The 23,050-nt window shown below is 51.4% G+C and overlaps 1 protein-coding gene across 1 annotated transcript in view; it reads left to right on the top strand.

The window, feature by feature from the left end:
* The first annotated feature begins 244 nt into the window (after positions 1–244).
* Positions 245–23,050, top strand: part of Rab11fip4 (RAB11 family interacting protein 4 (class II)) — a 34,457-nt gene continuing 11,651 nt past the window's right edge. Inside the window, exons 1-2 of the mRNA XM_013016577.1 lie at positions 245–410; positions 19,765–19,994. Coding sequence (XP_012872031.1) covers positions 381–410; positions 19,765–19,994 — 260 coding nt within the window. The 5' untranslated portion in view covers positions 245–380. The remainder of the gene's footprint in view (positions 411–19,764; positions 19,995–23,050) is intronic.

Genomic DNA, 23,050 nt, shown 5'->3' with positions numbered 1-23,050 from the left:
CGGGGCCACTGGGCCCCGCCCCCGGGGCTCGGGCGCCCAGTCCGCGCTTCCTCCAGTTCCTTTGGCTTTCTCCCAGAGTGAAGCCCCGCCCCTGTAGAAGCCCCGCCCCACGCGAGGCCCCGCCCCTAAGAGTTCCAGAGCCCGGGCGGGCGCCTCGTGACGTCACGGCCGCTTTGATACAAAGAGCCCCTTCGGCCCACGCGGGTCTCCCGGCAACGGGCGCCGGCGGGGGCGGGGCCGCGCCTTCAACTGGTGCCGAACCGTGTGAGCGAAGGCGCGCGGCCGGGGATTGTTCCTGCGCTCGCTGGCTGCAGGCTGCCGGCTGCGTCCCGCCGACCCGCTCCCACGTTCTCATCCCTCTGTAGCGGATCGCTCCGGGGATGCTCACCCCTCCTGCTCCCGGGAGCCAGGTAAGAGGCAGCCGGCGGGGTTCTGGCTTGCGGGGCTCGGCTGGGGCGCACCTGGCCCGGCCGGCGATCCCGGGACTCGGGGAAGTTGGCGGAGCGCGGAACTAACTGCGCCCGCTTCAGCCCTGGCCGCGTCCGCCCTCCCGGCGCCGGCTTGAGAAGGTCGGGTTACCTGCGTCGGCCGGCTCGGGCACGGCCGAGCAGCCGCTGCCCCCGCGGCCTCCTCCCGGGGCTCCTCCCCGCCGCGCGCCCGCACCCAGGTGCGTGCGGGAGCCCGACGGGCCCCGGGCGCGCGGAGCGGGGGCCGCGCTGGGCGTCGCAGTTTCCAAAAGTGTTTTAAAAGGCGGGGTGGGGGGGGAGGAACTTTGCGAGCTGAGGAGGGGGCTTGCGATCCCGGACATCTTTCTGTCCCAGCGCCCCTGCCTCCCCCCTGCGGGGCTGGTGAGATCCCCCAGCGCCCGCCCTGCCCCTGGCTGGGCGATGCCCCTCGGGGGCCGGGGTCGGGGCGGGGGGGGGCGGTGGAACTGTGCTCGGCCAAGTTTGTACTCAGCAGGTTGCAGCGACCCTGTTTCCTTCCCAGGTTTTCTGAGGGACCGAAAGAGAAAGCCGGCCCAGTTTGGGGTTTTGGGGGGCGGGGGGGGGACAGCATCCTGCCCCTTCTCCGCGGGATGCTGCTTTGGCCGAGGGATGTGCACCACCGCCTGCCCTCCCTTTCGCCCTTAGAGTCCCGGGAGCCCACGTAGTAGTTGTTGACACAACTGCTCCTCTGTGGGCGACAAGTGTCTCCCCAGGCCTGGCCACTGCAGCTTCTGAAAAGTCCTATCTGTGCTTTGGGGAATCGGGTCCTAACCATAGCCCTGGACCCTATTCCTTGTCATCCATGAGAACTTGCTAGTGTCACCTCCTCATTTCTTCCTCTCCCTCTCCTTGAAGAGAGCTAGAAAGGACAGCTAGAGAGGACATATCCCTGGGCTCTGAGCAGCACTCCAGTTTTCATGGGCGTTATTTCTATGCTTCCTTCTCCATGGAATGGAGGGGTCTGTCCCCAGCATGTGCTATCTTGGAGTAGCAACCCCTTGGATGGGTTCTTAGTGATCCCAACCAAGTGTCTGCCCTCCCTCCATTCCCAGAGCAGGAGGCAGATGGTATCCTGGGAAGCAGTGGGGCATCCCCTTGGGACAGCCCAGGTCCCTCTCCAGGAGGAAGATGGTTACTGAGATCACCAGGAGAGAGAGGAGAAGATGGGGCAGGGGGGAGCGGGGAGTGTTCCAAATTGTGTGGCCCACCTCTGCAGTAGGATGTCTTTCCCCCTCCACCACTGGCTGGGGTCTCACTGCTGGTACTGGGAGCCCAGACCTTCCCCTGCTTAATTGGTATTTATTAGTTGCTGATTATGTGCCCAGGGAATCTTGTACATAGGACACTTCCCTGCACTTGGAGTGTTTGCAGGTGTTTGGGGATCTTGGATGCCTGGGACTAACCTGGGATGTCCACTTCCCCTGGGGTGGGACAATTTGGTCTGGTCTCTTGCGGCCCCTGTGACTTCACATTAGAGCCACGTGTGGCCAGCAAGAGTACAGGAAGCCAGGAAAGAACGCGGGATTTGAGCTTGTAGGCAGCAACCTTGAGTAAATGCCTGATAGAGATCAGCTTTGGAATTTTTGGGACTTAGGATTTAATGGAAGGGGGCAGGGCAGATGACTAAGACCCAGAGGAGAGAAGAGAGATAAGACCTGGCTGGACCAAGGGAAGGAAGGAATGGTTCACTAGCCTGGTCTGGTGAGCCCTGGGAGATCTGACCTTTGTCCCAAGGGAGATCTTACTATTGGACAGACTGCCTGGAGCCTGTCCTTGGAAAAAGGACTTTTATCCTGGAGGAGGGAGAAAGGCAGAAATTAGAGGGACCTAAGGGGCCTAGGCTATCTCTTTTGGGATTCCAGAAGGCAGTCTGCAATGAGAAGTGTCCCTATTGATCATGAGTGCCCCTCCCTAGGCCATGTTGACATCTCATGGTCTCTTAGCCTCCTCTTCTAGCAGGGCCTTTCTCCTTAGCTACTCATGAGTATCCCTCAAAACTTTCCTGTCTTCATCCCAAACCCATCAGAGGCTAGAAACCTCTTCCTGAAGCTGGGTGCCCCTCTGCCTGGTTTGTTATACTAGGAGTTTTGGGGTTTTTTTCAAAGTTGATCCTGTGCGCTCGCTCATGCATGCTCTCTCTCTCTCTCTCTCTCTCTCTCTCTCTCTCTCTCTCTCTCCTCCTCTCCCCCCCTCTCTCTGTACATACACACACACTTGAAAAAAGGTCTAAGCCTCCTGAGTGCTGGACTTGCAGGCATGCCTCACCACACCAGACTTCAGTGCATTTATTCTGCAATAAATGGGGGTAAGGAAGAAGTTGAAGTAGGAGATTCAGGTTGAATCCTGGAAGGCAGGCCTCTTGGGGATGAAGGAGGGAGAGCCTGGGCAGAGTGCTCCCCCCACCCTCCAGCCTGTGCTGTCCTCTGGTGAGGGGCTTGCTGTGTTTTTAAAAAGGAAGAAGATTCCTTATCTGGTCCATCTGGTGTTTGCTGAGAGACAGTGCCTGGCCTTGCCAGGTATGCAGCACCTTGGGGCTAGACACGGTTTCCCTCTGGACAAGTTCTGCTGGCTCTTGATGGAGTGACTGGATATTTATGTTGTCAGCTTTCCAGTTGAAATGAGGAAGACTGCTCAAGTCTACAGCTGGATTCATATGGCCCTCTCTGGCACATTGATTTGGCAAGCCCACCTGGTATCTTACTGGACATTGTAGTTTCTCCTGGATGGCATAGCAGTCTCTTTTTATGCTGTTCCTGGGGCTTGAACTCATGGCCTAGGCATTGTCCCTGAGCTTCTTTTGCTCAAGACTAGCACCCTACCACTTGAGCCACAGCACCTCTTCCAACAGTCTCATTTGTCAGATGGCATTTCAGGACACAGCCTTCTGGTTCCCAGTCCCCAGCACATTACTTGGCACAGGACAGGCGCTACTGAATTCACTCATTCAGCAAATACTTGGGTGTCTAATTAGTGCCAGCTTCTGTTGTGGGTACCGGGGGTCTAGTTATGAATGAAGCACATTGGAATCTCTGCCTTCTTGGAGCTGCTTGGTGGTAGTGAGACAGGCCAACCAAAAGACAGGCAGCCTGTGAGGTGGGCAGGAGGTCAAGCTGGGGAGAGGGAACACTGGGCTTTAAACACAGTGGCCAGGGAAGTCTCACTGAGTGAGAGAACAAGCATCTGCAAAGGCCCTGAGGTAGACCTGTGTTTGGGATGTTGTAACCTTAGAACTGCAAGGGCAATCATGCCGCTTCTACAAGCTGGGCACAGGTTGCCAAGAGGTGACATGAAAGAGGAGGAAACGCAATGACCTCTACCTCTCCACATTCCTCCCAGCGGGGGGGGGGGGGACTTCGTGCTGCTGTGAAGCACACACGTGTGCGCGCGTGCACACGTCCAGGTGCTTGTAGGTGATGGGAACCGATCTCAAGGATAAACTGAAGCTGGATTCTTACGTTCTTAATATTCAGGGGTATCTGGGCATCATAGACCCTCGCCTCTGTAATCAAACCACTTTGGCATTTGTATGGTGTCCCCAGACAGCACAGCAATAAATGTGTGATTGTGTGGGAAAAAAAAAGAACTCCAAGGGCAAGATGGTGCTGGTAGTGGGCTGGGGAGAAGGGGGAGGGGGACCAAGTTCCAAGAGATAGAAAGGTGCCTTCTGTGTCAAACAGCCCCAGGGAGAGCAGGTCAAGAGCAGCAGCAGAAATTGAGACCAGAAAGCCTGGCATACCTGGCCTTTCATGGCTGTATTTGGGACCCTTGGCACTGAGGTGATTTGAGCAGTGTAGCATTTCTCAGGAACAAGGAGGTATCTGCGGGTGACACTGCTATGGACTTCCTGCCCTTGGGGTCAGAAGGTCATATAAGGCTGTGCACACAGGCGTGTGGGCAGATGCATGCCATATCATTTACACCACACAAATAACTAGCACCATTTCACTGGTAATATGGGCACAGCTGTGTCTCAGAGCCAACCAAGAGCAGTGTGAAGCCTTTTTATGGGGCTGAGCCCTTCCCAGGGAGTCTGTTGCCCTACACTTCCTCACTTTTCCAATGGCCTGAAAGGTAGCCCAGCCAGACAAATCCGTGAGACAGCAGACAGCCAGAAACGCGTGTTGACAGGAGGGTCCAAGGTGGCTACAATGTCTGGGGACATAGGGTATGGGTGACCTCCAGCCTCAGATCTGCCTGGCAGGTAGATAGTAGTAATACCAGCTTGTCTAAACTCTGTGCTTGACTTCCTTTAACAAACAGGAAGTTCTCCAACTATCTGTCCTATCTCTAGTTGAGTCAACCTGCTCCAGCTCCCCAGGCCACTGAATTCTCTCCTAACCACATAGACACCCTTCCTTCAAATGCAAACAGCATTCAGTCAGTTATTACGATCCGTGGCTCTGCTCAGGGGAGCATTTTTCTTTTAAAGTACCCAAAAGAGGAAGGTCCAAACAAAACCGGGATGTGGGCGAGGGGGTGGGCCCATTCTCCAGTCATCTTGAGTGGCCCATCCTCCTCGGTGCCCTATAGGCTTTAATGTAATGTACCGGAACTGAAGGGAATATGTGTGTGTGTGTATGCTTTGTACCAGATTTAAGTCTCCCTTTTGGGATGGGAAAGAGTGGGAGCAAATTTCTCCTTCCTGCTCACTGATTTTTTGAGAGAAACACCCACCTCAAACCCAGGCACCGCCCTCATCCCAGACTCTCAGGTAGAAATAAAAATGTCTGGGAGCCAGAATCCCTGTGGGTGTAGAGGTCGTGGCTCTGCTGCTTGCTAGCCATGGGACTTTGCACGAGCTACCTCACCCTTCTTCAGGTGAGAATGGTGAGAAGATAGTAAGCCGCTGTGGTGTAAAATGCCTTGGTTGGCCATAAACTCTTACCTGGCTGGCCTTCCATGGATGGCTGGAGGGAAAGGCAGGTGGGAAGGGCCCCAGACACCTGGACTTCAGATCCCAGCTCAGCCACCTGCCTTACCTTCGGTGCCTCGGCTCCCTGGTCTGTAGCATGAGGATGATGCAAACTCCGGACTCACCGCCTGGGTGGACTCTGTGTGCAAAGGCCTGAAGGGTCTGCAGAGCCACGTTTGGGTTCCTCTGGCAGAAACTGGCCTTGGCACTGATAACCTCAGCTCTTGCAAGAGGAGTCATTGTGGAAATAGGAAGGTGGCAGAGGACAAACACCACCGGAGGACCTGTGTCACCTCAGCACGTGGGATGGTTTGTTGTTGATGATGTTTTATAGCTTTTTGGATTTCTGCGATAAGATCTGCATAGCCCAGCCTGGCTTCTTGCTTCAGCCTTCCAAGTGCTGGGATTACAGGTGAACACCATCATGCCTTTTTGTTGTTTGGTTTGGTTTGATTTGTTGGTTGTTTGGTTGTTTTTTTTTGATGCTGGAACCAGGGCTTGAACTCAGGGCCTCAAGTCAGCTTTTTTCCACTCAGAGCTGGTTCTCTACCACTTGAGCCACAGCACCACTCTGGCTTTTGTCTGGTTAATTGGAAATAGTCTCATGGATTTTCTGGCTAGGCTACCTTTCAGCTGTGATCCTCAGGTCTCAGCCTCCTGAGTAATTGGGATTATTCAGGCTGAGCTGCCAGTGTGCCAGGTACCTTTCTTTGTTCTCATTGCTGTTGTTGTTTTGTTTTGGTTTGTTTGTGCCAGTCCTAGGGCTTGAACAGCACCATTTCCGGCTTTTTGGTAGTTAGTTGAAGATTAGAGGCTCACAGACTTGTCTGCTGGGACTGGCTTCAAACCAAACTGCGATTCTCAGATCTCAGCCTACTGAGTCCAATGCCCAGTACTTTCTATGTTTTGTAGTGTTTTTAAAGAAACCAGCTGAGCCACCGCAGGTTAGTCTCTGGGGCCTCAGATGACATGCAAAGTGTATTCAGAGGTGACAGCCTTCCCCCAGGGGCACAGCCAGGCTCTGCCTGGCTCTTTCCTTCTAGAGTCTTCCCTCTCTTACCATGGCCTGGAGGTCTACTAAGGAGAGAGTGGCCCTTTGCACACACCCTCCAGCACCTGCTGGTCACCTCCAGTCAGAGCTTTCTGGTCCATCCGCCTGTGCCCAGCTGGAAGAGTCTGCTTGGAGCAGGGCTGGAACAGGGTTGCCCATCTGCCCTGGCAGCCTTCAGGTCTGCCTTGTTAAAGCACTGGCCGCAGGCCGCCGGAGGTCTGGAGGCGGGCCAGACAGAAAGGTGCAGGCTGTGCAGCCACCAGCCACATAAGGTGACTGTCCTTGGTAGTCTTCCAGGGAGCAAACATACCTGTCCATCCAGCCTGGCCGCTCCAAGGTCTGCAGCTCTACTGAAGTGAAGCCAGGCCAGCCTGGAGCCTGGCAGGCCCAGCAGGTAGTGGTCAGGACAGGATCTACCTGGCACCACAAGGTAACCTGGAATCTATGGCCTGGTGGTCATGTAAAGCTCTTGCTGACAAGGCAGTCTGGCCAGCACGTCTTTGTGTGATCATCTGCATGGTTGCACCAGTGACAAATGAAGGATCTATGGTAACAGGTGTGTGTGTGTGTGTGTGTGTACACGTACGTCGCACACATGTGCAGGAGCATGCTTGAAAGAAAGACGTGGGCTGCCCTACGTGGGCACACACGTGTAAGGATCTCTCTCTCTCTCTCTCTCTGACTGAATCCTCCTCCCTGCTTATATTCAGGCTGCAGTTTGCAGTTGTTTTCCTTCACACGTTTGCAGCTCAGGTTGGTGTGTGCTGTGTTCTCACTGGAATGTTATAATTGAATTGATAGTGCCTTTTCATTCTCAGTGTTCTTAAAATAACAGTGCAACTTAAAATCTTGGGCCTCTTGGAGTTAATGAAACCCAGAAACTAGGTAACCTCTGGAAAGCTTACATAATCTGCCCAGTTCTTAAGGTAGAGAGTAGAGCCACTTCGCAGTGGAGGCAGGATGATCTGTGGGGACCCTGTAGTGTGGTTTCAAGGGATGAACTTGAACACTGGCTGACTGGCTCAGATTCCAGCTGCCTTACCAGCCATATGGCCTTGGTCGGCTTTTTCCCCTCACAGTTGGTTCTCTATCACTTGAGCCACAGCACCACTCTGGCTTTTGTCTGGTTAACTGGAAATAAGAGTCTCATGAATTTTTCTGGCTAGGCTACCTTTCAGCTGTGATCCTCGGATCTCAGCCTCCTGATAATTGGGATTATTCAGGCTGAACTGCCAGTGTGCCAGGAACCTTTCTGTGTTCTCATTGTCGTTTTGTTTTGGTTTGTTTGTGCCAGTCCTGGGGCTTGAACAGCACCATTTCCAGCACCATTTTGGTAGTTAGTTGAGCCCCAGATTCCTCCCTACCCTGACCTGATTTGGGTGCAGGGTGGGCACAGGGCATCTATCCCTGTTCGTATCTTGCTGGCTGTCATCTGCAGGGGTGGGGAACCTTTTTTCTGCAAAGAGCCATTTGAATATTTATAACATCATTTGCAGGTCATACAAAATTGTCTGTACAGGCTGGTAGCCACAGGCAGCTAAGGAGAGTCTGCCCTGTCCCACATCAGATGATTCTGTGAGCTGGAAGTCCTGCGAGGGCCACCCTGCTCATCTGCCCGGCTGAGAGGAGAAATGATGGTGGGAATGGTTGCCGCCTTCCTGAGGTGACGGGGAGCTGGTGTTCCCAGGGCTTCTAACCCCGAGGGTTTCTAACCCTCAGACCTAAATATCTCCTTCATTCTCTTGTTCTCCTCCCACTGTGCCTCAGTTTCCATGTTCACCCATTTTCCTTCAGCAACTTTCTCTCTCCTTGCTCCTCTCTTCTAAGAAGTCTTCCCACACAGAGCCTCTTAGGAGCTGTGTTCTGGGGAAGGGGAGATTGGTGACAGGCTTGTGCCTGTGATAGCGCAGCGAGCCTGGCTCCCTGCAACTAGCTTGGCTGGCTCCTGTCCCCGGGGTCTGCAGGGCCAGAATAGGCTGCTTGGTGCTCCGTGCTGTCCACGGCACTGGACATTGCATCGCCCAGAGCACAGAAGTTCTCTATACTGCCCCTCCCTGCTCTGCTCCCTGGCTCTGTGATCTTTCTCAACTCACTTAACCTCTCTGATTCTGAGTTTCTCCTTTAACGCCTTAATTGTTGTGTTCCTCCGGGCCCACCTGAATGTGTATGTCAGCTTTGTGCTTCTCTAGTTAAGTTACAAGGATCACAAGACTGCTAGCTGACAACCAGCACATGGAGATCCCTGGGCAGGGCCCCGGGGACAGGATGACTTAACTGTAGAGGGACCACACTGCAGCAGTGGGGCAGGCGAGGAGTAGGGATGGAGGCCACACAGAGTCTAGTATGGAGGGCAAGGTGTGAGCTGCTGTCTGAGGAGGGAACAGGGCTGAGGGGACAGGTAAGGGACATCCTGCTGACTGAGCTAGCAGGGAAGCTGCGGGCTGGAGGGGGACTTGGTGGGTTTCAATCTTGTTTCCTCAGAGATTTCCCATCTCCTCCTGAGCTTCGAACTCCCTCAGTCAAGTTCAAGTGCCAAAATTTGGAGCCCCTTTCTTAGAAGAGGTGAAATTGAAGCTCCTGTGCATAAGAAGAGTTGTGGGCCAGGGCATGGGGAGTGTGGGGTGGGAATGGGGCAGTAATTTGTCCTGAAGCCAGGGCCTGCTTCGAAGGACTTTGCGACTCATGTGTGGAGGCAGAACCTGGGTCTGTGGGTAGTTTAGAGTTCACAAGCTCTTCTTTTTTTTTTTAATTATTTTTTATTTTTAGGGAGGTAGGGTGGGGCAGCACTGAGTTTGTAGTCACTTGCTAGACAGATACTCTACCCCTTGAACCAACCAGCCCTCCTAGCCCTCTTTCCTTTAATTGTTTTTCAGATAGAGTCTTATGTTTTTGCCCAGGACTAACTGAGATTCTTCTAATTAAACCTCCCAAATAGTTGGGATCATAGGCTCAGGCTCCCATGCCTGACTTATTGGTTAAGATGAGGTCGCTCTAACTTTTTGTCTGAGCTGATCTCATGATCTTCCTGCTCTCTTCCTCCCAAGCAGTTTGGGTTATAGGAATGAGCCATCGTACCTGGTTGACAGGCTCTTTAAAGGGCTTCCTGGTAGACTGTGCTGGGAATTGACTGCCCTCTGAGCCTCAATCTATGGTTATGATTAGACCTAAGATTTTCTTGCCTGAGCCTCTGGGGAGATCCTGGGAAGACCCCTGGGCTGTAACATGTAGCTGAATAACTGGGTCTGGCAAATTCCACAGGACAGAGAGATACCTGAACTGAGTCTGCCAGACAATTTTGGGAGCCTTTCCTGTTGGAAAATGGGGCAGGGGAGAGTTAATGAAAGCAGAGAGTGATGGCTCCTCCTTGTAATCCCAGCTCAGGAGTTGGAATGGGAGGATTGAGATTCAAAGATGGGTAAAAGTTATCAAGAAATCCTGTCTTCAAAAACAAACAAGCTGGGGCTGGGAAGGTGGCTCGGTGGTAGAGCGCTTGCCTTGCATGCATGAGACCCTGGGTTCAATTCCTCAGCACCCCATAAGCAAAAGGTAAAAAGCCAGAAGTGGCACTATGGCTCAAGTGGTAGAGCACTAGCCTTGAGCTGAAGAGCTGAGGGACAGCGCCCAGGCCCAGAGTTCAGACCCCACGACCGGACCCAAAACAAAAAACAAACAAACAAACAAAAAAAACAAGCCTGACAGGGTGTTAACCTCTCTATAATCCCAGTTCCTCAGGAGACCAGGGTAAAAAGCAATATGGTTCAAGACCAGCCTGAGAAAAGTTAGAGATAGCAAATCTAAGAAACTAAAAGTATAGGAACTGGGGGGGGGGGGTGCAGATGGCTTTCAAGTTGGTCCTGAGTTCAATCCCCTATACAAAAAAGAAAAAAGCAGTTTTGGTAGGAGGAGGATGTACCTGCCCCAAGAGGGCAGGTTGACGGAGCTAAGCTACCAGCTTCGCTGTGGGTGCCAACTGGCACCTTGCTTCCTCTCCAGGCCCCAGGGAGGAAAGCTAGGCTCCCACCCTGGCTACACTTAGGCTCCTGGAAGCAGGCAGTGGTTTGTCTCTGGGACGTTCTCTGTCACCTCTTTTGAGGGTACCGGCCTGGAGGACTCAAGAGGGGAAAGAGCTGCCCCCCACCCCCATCCAAGCCTTCACCTTGAATCTGAGCTCCCCCTGTCATGGTTAATAAAACATGGAGCCCCCAAAGCAAGTCCCACAAGCTTGAGGCTGTGTGAACAATTAAGCCCTCACTTCAAACAGCCACATCTTTAAAAGCTGTAATTTGCAGCTCAAAATAGCTGCCTGCTCCAGGAGGCTGGAGAGCCCTTGATGTGCGCCCATTGGGCGGGCAGCCTGAGACTCTGCTTTTGACATGTGAGTTTCCCCAGTGCCTGGTCCATGCTTTCTCAGGAGAGCTCCAGGCACAGTGGCTGAGGAGAACAGGAGCTTCAGGGTACTTAGGGAAATCTTCCTTGAGCATTTATATGGGGTGCCTGAAGCTAGGGGGCCCCAACTTTGTAGATAATTACAACAGGGAGTAAAGAAGGGGGGAAATGTGAGAGTGGACTCGATTTGGGTCTGAGACTTTTTTTTTCCAGGGACTTAAGGGAAACAGAGCAGACTGGCCATAGCTGGGCTTGCATGTGTCCACATCCCCTCCTTGCCCCAGTGTGCCTGGCTACACCCCCTGCAGCAGGGAGCTCTCCTGTGTGAGTTCAGGTGGGTGGGAGAGGGGACCCTGCGTTTACAGGAAGCCCTCCCTGGACCTGCGGCTTCTCATGGCTGGCATGCCTGGAATTCTTGGGGCTTGCTTGCTGGGTTTGGTTTCCAGATGTGGAAGTAATTTAAGTTCTGTTTTCATAATCCCTGAGAGTTTGCCTTAGGAGTCTGCCATCTCATTTGAAAATCAAGGCTGTTAGTGCTGGCAGGCAGGGAAGGGGTAGACCAGATGGCCTCCTTGAATCTCCCCCTTTTATTTTCGAGGAAGTGGGTTTATGGGGTACTTGGACCTAAGACCCAAGGCTTTGGGGGGTGCCACACCCCATCCAGGGCTTGGTCAGAAGATGGGTTACCAAGGCCTCTCCTCTTCCCCTGTGATTTTCCTTGGTGATGATTTGCCAGATTAGCTGGGTCTTTAGTCACTATGACTGCCCTGGATGGTGGGTGGGGGAGGGATGCCCAGGTTCCGCACCATGTCATAGAGTAGCTAGCTTCACAGCTGAGAGGGTGCCCACGTGTCCCATGAGCAGTTGGGGCTCGCCTTCCCACTCTGACCACAACAGAGGGAAGAAATACACTCTAGATTTCAAGTAGCCAGAAATAGTGTCTGGAATAGAGAAGCTGGGACTATCTTGCTCAATTACTAGGCCCTTTGAGCCACGGAGGCGGCCGCTCCAGGATTAGAGGCTATGGGTACAGACTGCCTGTTGGTCTCTTCTTTTGTAAACCAGTCACTATTTAGGTAAAATAGCTTTTACATTTGTCTTTTTTTTTTGTGCAAGACTGGGACTTAAACTTGGTATCTGCTCATTGGCTGGCACTCTACCACCTGAGCCACGCCTCCAACCCCCTACATCTGTCTTAAGCTATGCTAAATACAGATCTGGACCAACAAAAATTGCCTTTGCAATTCTGATGTCTGAATTGTACATATACTTCTTTAAAATTAAAACATAATGTGCATTTGAGAGACTACAGACAATGGAAATAATAATTAGATTCTTATGTAAGTAGTGTTTCCAAAACATCACTCTGTTCCACATAGACCCACCAAGATCTGGTTGCAGTAAAATATAATGTCTCAAGGAGCTGCAGTATCTCAAACTGATTGTGGAGAGCAGAGACCAGAAATAAATAAACAGATGAATCTTGACTCTTTTTCTTTTTTGCAGTACTGGGGTTTGAACTCAGGGCCTGGCACTTGCTAGACAGGTGTTCATATCACTTGAACCATACCCCTGGCCCTGGAGTCTCTTGATGAATGACCTTCTGGTCTGGAAAGCCAAAAGTTCTCTTGGACTTGGAATTGAATTGACTTTGAAAGAATTCCCTTCTGTTCAGGGCAGGGAGATGGGTGAGGCATCTAGGCTAAGGTGGGTGGAGCATCAGGTTCCCCAAGAATAGGGAGGAGGAATAGCAGTTGTTGGGGCTGCCATACCAAAGTACTGCTGATAGGAAGCTGAACAACTGAAATGGGTTTTCTCATAGTCCTGGGGACTAAATTCCGAGGCTGGCAACACAATCCAGAGTTGCTTGGTAACATTTTACTCCCTAACTCTTTTAAAGGAAATTAGACAAATATCAAAACTAAGTGCATTTCTCTTCGTAACTAATATACCGTTAACACACCCTCCAATATTAAGCATTGTCCCTTAGCACCACCCAACATCTGTTTCAGCATTATTCTGTTTGTCAGAGCTGCCCTTTCTGTATTTTGAAACTGTTAATGAATGCATTAAAGTGTTAAATAGACCAGTCACAATTTAAATTTTCATTTGTTTGTATGATCTGGGAGTTAACTTTTCTGTCCCTTGATCGAGAGCCATAGTTCTGAGTGTGTCACTATCCTTTAGCTTTTATCACTCAACACTGGCACTCTGCCACTTTGAGCCACATCTCCACTTCCCACTTTTTGATGGTTAATTGGAGATAAGAGTCTTAAGGGCCTTTTCTGCCCATGTTGTCTTTAAATCTGTCCTCAGATCTCAGCCTCCTGAGTAGCTAGAATTACTGGCATGAGGCACCACACTCAGCTTTTGATCTGGCTGTCTTCTGTAGTATTTGGGGGGTCTTTGTACTCAGGTCAGACTGTGGGGTTCCTCTCTTGTGAGCCTTGTCATCCTCTTCCCTGCTCCGCCTTTACAGAGAGAGGCAGTTTCACATTTCCAGCTTCTTAGCTTTGTTTAGATTAGCCCTGTGTATTTTGAAACTGCTATTACAGGCATAAAATAGGTAGTGTTATATCTTGTTAAATCCTTTATCATTTTAAGTGTCCCTCCCTCTAGCCTTAAAATACTTTGCCTGAGATTAATTTACCCCACCCTCAGCTTTTCTTTTGGTTAGTGTTTGTGTGTATTTTTTTAAATATGCATCTAAACAGCATGCAGTTATTTATCTAGTTTCTTACTGTCAGCCTTTTGATGGGCTTGTTCCCTCCACTTGCATGCAATGTGTTACTGATATGGTTGAGTTGTTATTTATTTTCTATTTTTCTCATCTGATCTCTGCTTTGCTTTTCCTCTTCTTCCTGATTCCTTTTGGATGATTTGTGCTTTTGATTCCTTTTCTTCCTCAGAGTAACTTTTAATTTTATTAGTTGCTATATTTTTACACGCTCACATGTTACCCGAGTGAAAGTAATACAGTACAGGTGAGGGGCGGAGTGTCTCTCCAGGGGTGGAGGGAATTGGGAAGACAACCAACATAGTCGAAGGTCCCTTGAAGCCTAAATGGGCTTGAAAACCAGGTCTTCCCAGCCTTCCCCACACCCTGCAGGTCTCAGATTCAGATCTGCTGCAGCTCCTGCTTACCATGCAGAGGAGAAAAGGGGGAAAGCACATCACAATGCCAGCTGGCTTCTCTGCAATGTCCTGTGGGCTGCTCTCTGGTCAGCAGCGTTCTGGTGGGGAAAGATGGCCTCAACCTGGGGGAAGGTTTGGATTAGACATGGAGTAGAGTGTTCTCCAGGCCCCACAGCCTTGGAGGCAGCCTGGGTATGCTGGTCATGGACACCTCCAACCAGTGCCCAAGTGGGCTCTACCAGAGTCTACCCCAGATACCCCCTCATGGTGCCTCCCAGAGACCCCCACTCCATCCCTCACTGAGGATGTGCTCTGTCTTTAGATGCCTTTAGTTCCACTGGTCCCTCTGCTCTACCACCCCTCAGGAATTCGCTCATCTCTGGTTTGGGTTTGGGGCTGCCTGACATTTCTTCTTTCTTTCTCTGCCACTCCTAGTGGGAGTTGGGAGGAGCCTTTGCATGGCTCCCCTCCCCCCGCCCCGCCTTTGACTTGTATAAGTGGCACAGGAGGCTTGGGAGTCCCAGCCTGGCCTTCTCTTCCAGTTAGCACCAGCCTGAGATTCCAGAGTCCGTGGTATCTGATCACACTGAAGCTGGTCTGCCAAGCACTGCCATGTCTCCCCATCTGAAATGGGGTGATTGGGCACCTCCCTCTGGAGGCAAGGCCTCCTATCTGAGACTAAGGGTGAACGCTGCTTGTTACTCTTGTCCCCCTCCTGGGACCTGTGGGTCCCCTGGGGGCCGACAGCAGTGCTCAGGAGTCGCTCTGAGATCTGTCCTGGGGACTCCTATTGTGGGATCTTGAGCTGAGCTGAGATCTTGTTTCAGCATCGCATCTAGAGCCCCCTCTCTGGAGGGATAGAGCCTGTAAGCTGTCCTGGCGCCCTCCCTGGGAGGGAGGCTAGCCCTGAGGAGGGGAGCCTGGCCCCGAGTGAGAAGATAGCATCTGCCCTGTCTTCTGACCTCCTAGGCCTCCCCCACCAGCGTTGCTGTGATGCGGGGCAAGCCCTAGTGGCTTGGCTTAGTGACTAGCTCACCTGTGCTTGCCCTCACCCGTGTTATAGGCAGGCCAAGGTGCTGGTCTCCCTGTAGGTGTTTGGCCTCCCCTTAATTCCCATCCTGTTCCTGGTACCTGGCAACCCTGCTGAGGACTAGCCTCGGAGCAACCATCAGCAGCCAGGGCACAGATCAGCTACAGTCTCTGCCATCATCTTTGCATGGTGAGAGCCACTGAGCCACCATGGTCGGTAGGAGAGCTCAGACCGGGTACCCCAGGCCCATCCCTCTCGGAACCTGGAAGCAGTAGCACCCTGAACTGAAGCTTTTGCCCTGGCCCTTGTCTTCTGGGCTGTCAGCTAGCTAGAAGTGCCTGGCCTACCAGGCTGCAGCTCTCCTCCCCAACATTAGCTTGGCTTGTGTCCACTATCACACACCTTCCCTGTGGTGGGCCCACGTGTGCTGTGGGTCCACGTGTGCTGTGGGTGCCTGGCTTCCAGGGAAGCTGGGACGTGCCTGCCCTGGCTATTTTTACCCAGGCTTGTCCCCACAGAGCTGTGCTTTGGCTCAGTTACTGCCTGCAGAGCGGAGTTGTTGCCAGGGCTGGGGGTGGATGAGCCAGAGCCTCAGATCCTCTTGGACTCCCTTCCTCAGAGAGCAGTTCAACTTAACACCCATTCAAGGGCATAACTAGTGTGCAGCCGAGGACCTAGCTATGGGAAGAAGAGGCACCCGACCACTAGAGGCCAGGCTCTGCCACTTGCAGAAGTTTGGTTCCCTATCCTGGCTCCAAAACAAAAGCCGAACCCACATGTCAGAGGCAAAGCATCCCAGGGGCTTGGACAGGAGTCAGAAGCTCAGGATCACCCTTGGGAGTCTTCAGTGATGACAATAATAATGGTCACATTTGTAGACTTTTCATTTGTACCAAGACTGTGAGTGCTTACTTAATTCTAATCCTATCTGTGGATGGGGAAACTGAAGCACTCAGGCACTTGAGCCCACTCAGAACACATCCACCCCTCTCTCCTTTGCCATGTTTTCAGGTCCTCCTGATGTGAGGCGTTGTCCTCGATTCTCTGTGGCATCCGGTCACACCGGTCCTCTTATCACTTTTACCTGAGGCTCAGAAACAGCCAGGCAGTGATTACACCAGAACTGGCCCTGGGCCACCAGTCCTCCGGTCCCACCTTCCCAGCTTGCCATACCAAGATGCAGCATGCTTACCAGTGCTGGCTAACAGCTCCCACGGCTCCCTGTGGTGCTCTCCCGTGGGGTTAAGATGTGACGTCCCGTGGCTCCCTGTGAGCAGGGAGCGCAGAAGTGCAGTCCCCAGAGTCCGTGGTCTCTGTACATTAGCTGCTGCCAGAAAGCACTTCATCTTGGCAGGTGTGGCTTCATGGCACCTCCCCACCAGGACAAGCTGGTAAGGGCAGAGACCGAATGAAGCTGGATGGCACCCCATATATAGCAGTACTTGGCCCTTTTCAGCCTCCATTGAATTCAGCCTTTGTCAGCTTCCTACAGAGAAAGGGGTGACTCTGTGCTCACATGCTGGCAGAACAGCTCTTAGAACTGGAGATGGCCCCCATGGGCAAGCTGTGTGCCTCCAGGCTCCTGTGTCCAGCTGGGGCCAGCGCTGTCCAGTCCCAGCTGGAGACTGGGTGGGAAAGTGGAGAGGGGATCGAGGGGACTGCTGATGGCTGAGCCAGAATGGCTGAGTCCTGTTTCCCCACCCCTGGGCCTCAGAACTCTGTCCAGTAATCCTGGCCTTAGGTCATCTGCCAGCCCTGGCTGCCTGGCTATCAAGACCTTTCTTGCTGGCTGGGAAGGTGGCTCAGTGGTATCACTGAGGCCCTGGATTTAATTCCTCATAGAAAAAGCCAGAAGCAGCACTGTAGCTCAAGTGGTAGAGCGCTAGCATTGAGCTGAAGAGCTGATGGACAGTATCCAGGCCCAGAGTCAGGTCCCACCACCGGACCCAAAACAAAACAAAAACAAAGACCTTTCTGGCTGACCAGAGAGGCTAGGCCAGGACTTGAGCTACTATAACTTCTAACTCTGGTGTATGTGTAAATTGTCACATGTTCTTGGGAGCAGCCTTAGAGGCTTTTCAGAGGAGAACTCAGAGGTCTCAGAAAGATGGTCACTTGCCCCAGGGTATACACCTTGAGGTACACCCTGAATGGCTGGGTCAGCCAGGACTGAGAACAAATCTGTCAGATGCCAAAGCTTGGATCCCAGGGCTGGCAGAGGGGCATGCTCATCCACTCTGTCTCTCTTTACCTTGGGACCCTGTGGCAAGAGAAGGAGGTAAGCCTGGGATGGTCTGGGTCCCTAAGGTCAGAGCCCTGGGGAGTTCGATTGGATCACAGGCAATGGCTAGGGCCACCTACTGGGGACACTGTTCCTTTCCTAAAGTCTCCCCAAAAGACAGCCTTCCTGTGCAAATTCTAAGGAGACCTTGTTCAGCTCCAGGCCTGGACCACTCTAGACTCTGGGGCCTCTGGCTGGTGACTGGGTGTTGCGTGGATGTCTTTTCACACAGGGGTATGGGGACAAGAAGGGGGAGCACTGAGGGCAGAGTCTCGCAAGCTTCCCTGCTCCCTTGCTTGCGGCACACTCTTTGTGTCTTGGGATGCCCCAATTCTTCCAGTCCTCCAGGAAGGCTTCAGTTCTAGGATCAGCAGGGTGACAAAGGGGGAACCCGACAACCTGGGGGGGGGGCTGCCACAGCGGATTCTATGACCAAATCAGTCTTGGATTTGTCTGGGAATGAGGCTGGCATCTTTTGTCGGCCTGAGTGGAATTTGCCTGACCACCTCAGCCAGATTCCTATCAGCTCCTCCCCCGCCCCGAGCTTTCCTGTGTGCCCCAGGCCTCCTCTGCTCTACCACACAACAGAGTGCCTGGTGTCATACCTAGGAACAGGTCCTTACAAAGTGCACTCCCCTCACTGTTACCCCTAGATCCATGAAATATGGATGCATCGTTGTTAAATAGAACCAGTGAACAGCTACCAGGAAAGGCAGGGCCTGTTACCTACTAGTCAGAAGATGCTGACACAATTGCTCTTTTTTTTTTTTTTTGGTCGGTCGTGGGGCTTGAACTCTGGGCCTGGGCGCTGTCCCTCAGCTCTTCAGCTCAAGGCTAGCGCTCTACCACTTGAGCTACAGCGCCACTTCCAGTTTTCTGGTGGTTTATTGGAGATAGGAGTCTCATGGTCTCTCCTGCCCGGGCTGGCTTTGAACCGAGATCCTCAGATCTCAGCCTCCTGAGTAGCTAGGATTACAGGCGTGAGCCACCAGCACCCGGCTTACAATTGCTCTTAGAGCCTCAGTTTCCCTGTCAGGAAAATGAGTACAGTAATGGCTGTCCCAAATAGTTGCCATGAAACACAAATGGGATGATGCATGTACTCTTGACATGCTCTCTAGAATGAGGCAGTTGCCCAGTACTGCCTATTTCCTTCGGTTTGCAATGGATGACAGCTTTCTGCTTGCCAATGATGAACTTGCATCAGGCGTAAGATCTGATGGGTTTGGACCTATGTGGGGTCAGATCAGTGACCTCTAGGTGGAGAGCACTCTGTGAACATTAGAGGTGGCTTTAATTACTCAATGATTGCTGTTGGTCTCCATGATCAGGGGTGCCTGCTGCCAGCCTTATTGGTCCATGACATGGGTAGGAGCCAAGCATATTATTCACCATCCATCCTTAGCCCAGGGGTCCTGGTGGGGCTAGACCCCAGGATGGCTGCACATGCCTAGGCAGGTGCATCCAAGTGGATCTCCAGATGGCCTCAGGTATTCTGGATTCCCGTTCTTTTTTTGTGGTCTGTCGTGGAGCTTGAGCTCTGGACCTGGGTGCTGTCCCTCAGCACTTCAGCACAAGGCAAGCGCTCTACTGCGTGAGCCACAGCGCCACTTCTGGTTTTCTAGTGGTTTATTGGAGATAAGAGTCTCACAGAGTTTCCTGCCCGGGTTGGCTTTGAACTGTGATCCTCAGATCTCAGCCTCCTGAGTAGCTAGGATTACAGGTGTGAGCCACCAGTGCCTGGCTCCTGTTCTTATCTGAGGCTGCCGGAGGCTTTCTACCGCCTGCTCTAGGATTCTTCTGGCAGTCTTAGGATGAGGAGAAAGCACCTTAATGCACACCAACATGCTGGTGTTGTCTAGCACAGGCCCAGCAGGGCCAGCACTGGCCCCAAGCTCAGAAGTGAAAGGCCTGGCATGCACTTACCTCCCAGGGTGCTGTGCCGCCCTCTGGCCAGAGGCTACAGGAGTAGTTCACTCAGTGGACACGCTGGGCCTGTAGTACTCCGTTATTCTAGAAAGGAGGAAGGAGGAAGGAGGCAGCTGACTTTCAGTGGCATGCCCAGGGTCATGGAGAGTGGATGTCAGCTATGCAGACTTCCTCTTCCATGCTGCTTCAGTCTTCTTCATGAGGGCCGTCCAGTGTTGACATGCACATAGTGCCTCCTCAAAGCATTGGGCTTCCTGCACAGAGTCAGTGATGAGGGCTCCATTGTGCTGTCCAGATCCCCTGAAGGGACATGGCTAGCTGTGACCCTTCTCCATGGATGGCTGTCCCTAGGATGTCCACTTCCTCACTGGACTCTCAGCCAAGTGAGAGGTTCCCAAGATTCTTCACCTGCCAGGCTTTCTCTTCTGTGGGATCCCAGGGTCCGGGCCTTCCATTCTCGCCATCGCTGATCCTGCTGGTATCATGGGTTCTGATGGGGAGCCCAGAGCTTCAGCTAACCGACTCTGCTCATTCTGTCTTCTCTGTCTTTCTCAGGGCAGCGACGTCTCTGGCCCCACCTTTGCTGATGGCGAGCTCATCCCCAGGGAGCCTGGCTTCTTTCCTGAGGACGAGGAGGAGGCCATGACACTAGCCCCCCCAGAGGGTCCCCAGGAGACCGACATGGACAGCCCCATGGAGAGCACCCAGGGCCTGGAGGACTCTGTCAGGGGTCCCACCGAGGAGAAGGAGCAGGGCCTTGGGAGCCTATTTCTGCCGGAGGACAAGTGAGTAAACTGTTGCTATGTGGCCTCCAGGCCAGAAACATGCTTCTTCCTGGAAGATAACTCCAGAAGGTACACGTGACATACACTGTTGTTACTTTCATGGATATTCGGCCTGGCAGAAAGCTTTGGAATTTCAGACAGCTATACAAAGACGAGTTTGAATGACTAATGATATGAGATTCATGATATCAGATACTTTTAAAATCCAAGTTACCCTCAGGTGCCAGTGGCTTACACCTGTAACCCTAGCTACTCAGGAGGCTGAGACCTGAGGCTCGAAGCTAGCCTAGGCTGGGCAGGAAAGCCTGTGAAACTCTTTTATCTCCACTTAACTACTAAAAAGCCAAAAGTAGAGCTGTAGCTCAAGTGATAGAGTGCTAACCTTGAGTAAAAAAGCTCAGGGGTAGTACCCAGGCCTTGAGTTCAAGCCAACAAAACAGCAAGAAGTTATAAAGATGTCATTATGATCTTTATTAAAAGAAGAACACGTACTATCTGTATATAGGAAATACCTAGAAAAATTACTCTTAAAATTAGTTATTTCTTGGAGGTAGATGGCCGATCATTTTAATTGTATCTATACTCAGTTATATAACCTGTATTTTCTGTATTGATCATGCCGACATCAGAAATGGTTTTGGTTTTGTGTTCTTGCAGTGCTGGAGGGCCTTGTGCTTGCTCGGCAGGTGCTACCCAGGAATGTGTTTTTGTTTTTAAAACCACTCCAAAGACTTTGGTGGGACTGTGTGTATAGCTCAGAGGCAGAGCAGTTGCATACTATGATCAAGACCATAGGTTTGAGCTGTAGCACCACAAAAAAAAAAAAAAAGAAAGAGAAGACCTAAGTAAGACCCTGTGACTCTGTGACTTTGCAATGCAGCAGAGTTACCTTCTAGTTTGGTGTCATCAGTCAGGAGTTCCTTCCAGTTCAGCCTGCAAGTTCAGTCTCTGCAAGTATAACGGGCTCACCACCGTTTGCCACCACTGCATCTGGGAAGCCATGGCAGTTGGAGGTGGTTCCCTAAATAGACGAGGAGCGGGACAGGGCACTGATCGAGATATTTGAAGAGGGAAGAGGCGCTTCCAGTGTTGGTTGAACCATGAGATGGCAAACTTTTTTTTTTCCTTTCTTTTTTTTTTTTTTTGTTGGTCGTGGGGCCTGAACTCTGGGCCTGGGCACTGATCCTCAGCTCTTCAGCTCAAGGCTAGCGCTCTACCACTTGAGCCACAGCGCCACTTCCAGCTTTTTCTGCTTACGTGGTGCTGAGGAATCGAACCCAGGGCCTCATGCACGCAGGGCAAGCGCTCTACCACTGAGCCACCTTCCCAGCCCGAGATGGCAAACTTTTAATCCATTTTTCAAATATAAAAATATTTTCAAAGAATAAAAAAAGGGAATTTCATGTAATTGAACCTAACAGGTTTTCTCAGTGCTCATGAGTCAGGATGCTTTTGGCATTTCCCTTGAGAGAAGTCATTGGGGATTTCTCCCTGGGGGGCGGTTTATCAGCTATTCTTCCCTACCTCCCCCACAGAACTATTGATCCCTACTAGCTGATTGTCCACCTGCTTTCTTTTCTGAGCTGGCCTCAAACTTGCTATCTTCCTGCTTCTACCTCCCAAGTATCTGGGATTACAGGTATATACCACCACACTGGCCCTAACTTTTTATTGATACTCATTTTCCCCACTTGTTGCCAATATTTTCCCAAGCTTTTCAACAACTATTTGATAGTCTATAATTTAATAATTAGATTCACTAATACTAATTAACTAATTAACTGGTCCTGTGGTTTTCTGGACCTAACTACCAGGAGGCAAGACAGCAGTAGTAGGTATGGAGGGCTTGGGTAAACTGCATAATAGGAAGAATTGAGAAGTTTGATCAGCAGCTCTGCTGAAGTGCAGAAGAATCCTAGGACACACAAATGACTAAATAAAACAGGGATGAGGTGCCATGAGACTTGGTCTTCAGCACCCTGTCATTAAACTGTGATCCTTAAGTAGAAATGGAGGTTCCTCGGGCGCATGGATTGAGAACTGTCGCCTCCACCCTTTGTGGGCTTCTTTCCCTGCTCAGCTTTCTCGTTTGGAGCGCGTAGGCTCAGTGAGTTTGGGAAAAGTGAAACCTTTGAGTGCTAAGATGGAGAAATAGTTACATGGAGGCTAAAGGCCAGTAGATGTGACGGGGGTGTGTGGTCCTCTTTTTTGTTCTTAGGGTATTTATGGACTCAGTTAGTTCCCAGTGTATCACAGGCCACATCATGGGTAACCCTTGAGAGGCCCCAGAACCTGAGATCTCTGACCCATGTTCTTTGCTACTAGCTATTTTTTTTTACTTAGTAGCTCATTGTTATTTATCATTTCAGAGATGTACATGTTAATTCCAATGTTGAAAAAGGCCAAACATGGTGCCTTATACCTTTAATCCTAGTTTCTCAGGAGATGGAGATAAGGAGGATCTCAATTTGAGGCTAGCTTGGAGATTTCATCTCAACCAATAGTTGGGTACGGTGGTACTCACTTGTTTGCCCAGTCAGATTGTAGTCCAAGCCAACCCAGCATACATTCAAGATATTAGCTCAAAAATAAAAGCAAAAGGGGCTGAAGATACGGCTCAAGGCCCTAAGCTCAGACTGCTAATAAATAGAAAAACCTGAAAAAGATTTTTTTAAAAAAGTGAGCAATGGGGGTAAAATACCCCTATCCAAGTCCTGTTATTATTTTAATATTTGTATTTTGTAGGCTCAAGAGGTAGAGTATCTGCACTGCAAGAATAGTGCTCTGAGTTCAAACCCCAGTACCACCAAGTATTTTCCAATGTTTCTTTCTGTATAGAGCTTACATACTCATTTTTTAAAGTCTCAAAGTTTGGATGGATGGATGGATATATTATTTTTTGTGGTGGTAAGGACTGAATCCAGGATCTTAAACATGCTAGGCATTTTACCATTTCAGCCACCGTACCCCCCCCCACAATTCAGCCCTTTTGTCTGAATTTGGGGATTATTTCTGAGACAGTCCTGCTTTCTTTTCTGAGCTGGCCTCAAACTTGC

The sequence above is a fragment of the Dipodomys ordii genome, unplaced genomic scaffold, assembly GCF_000151885.1.
Source record: "Dipodomys ordii isolate 6190 unplaced genomic scaffold, Dord_2.0 Scaffold31, whole genome shotgun sequence".
Taxonomy (NCBI): Eukaryota; Metazoa; Chordata; class Mammalia; order Rodentia; family Heteromyidae; genus Dipodomys; species Dipodomys ordii.
Note: the sequence above shows the minus strand (reverse complement) of the source record. Positions and strands in the feature narration are given on the sequence as shown.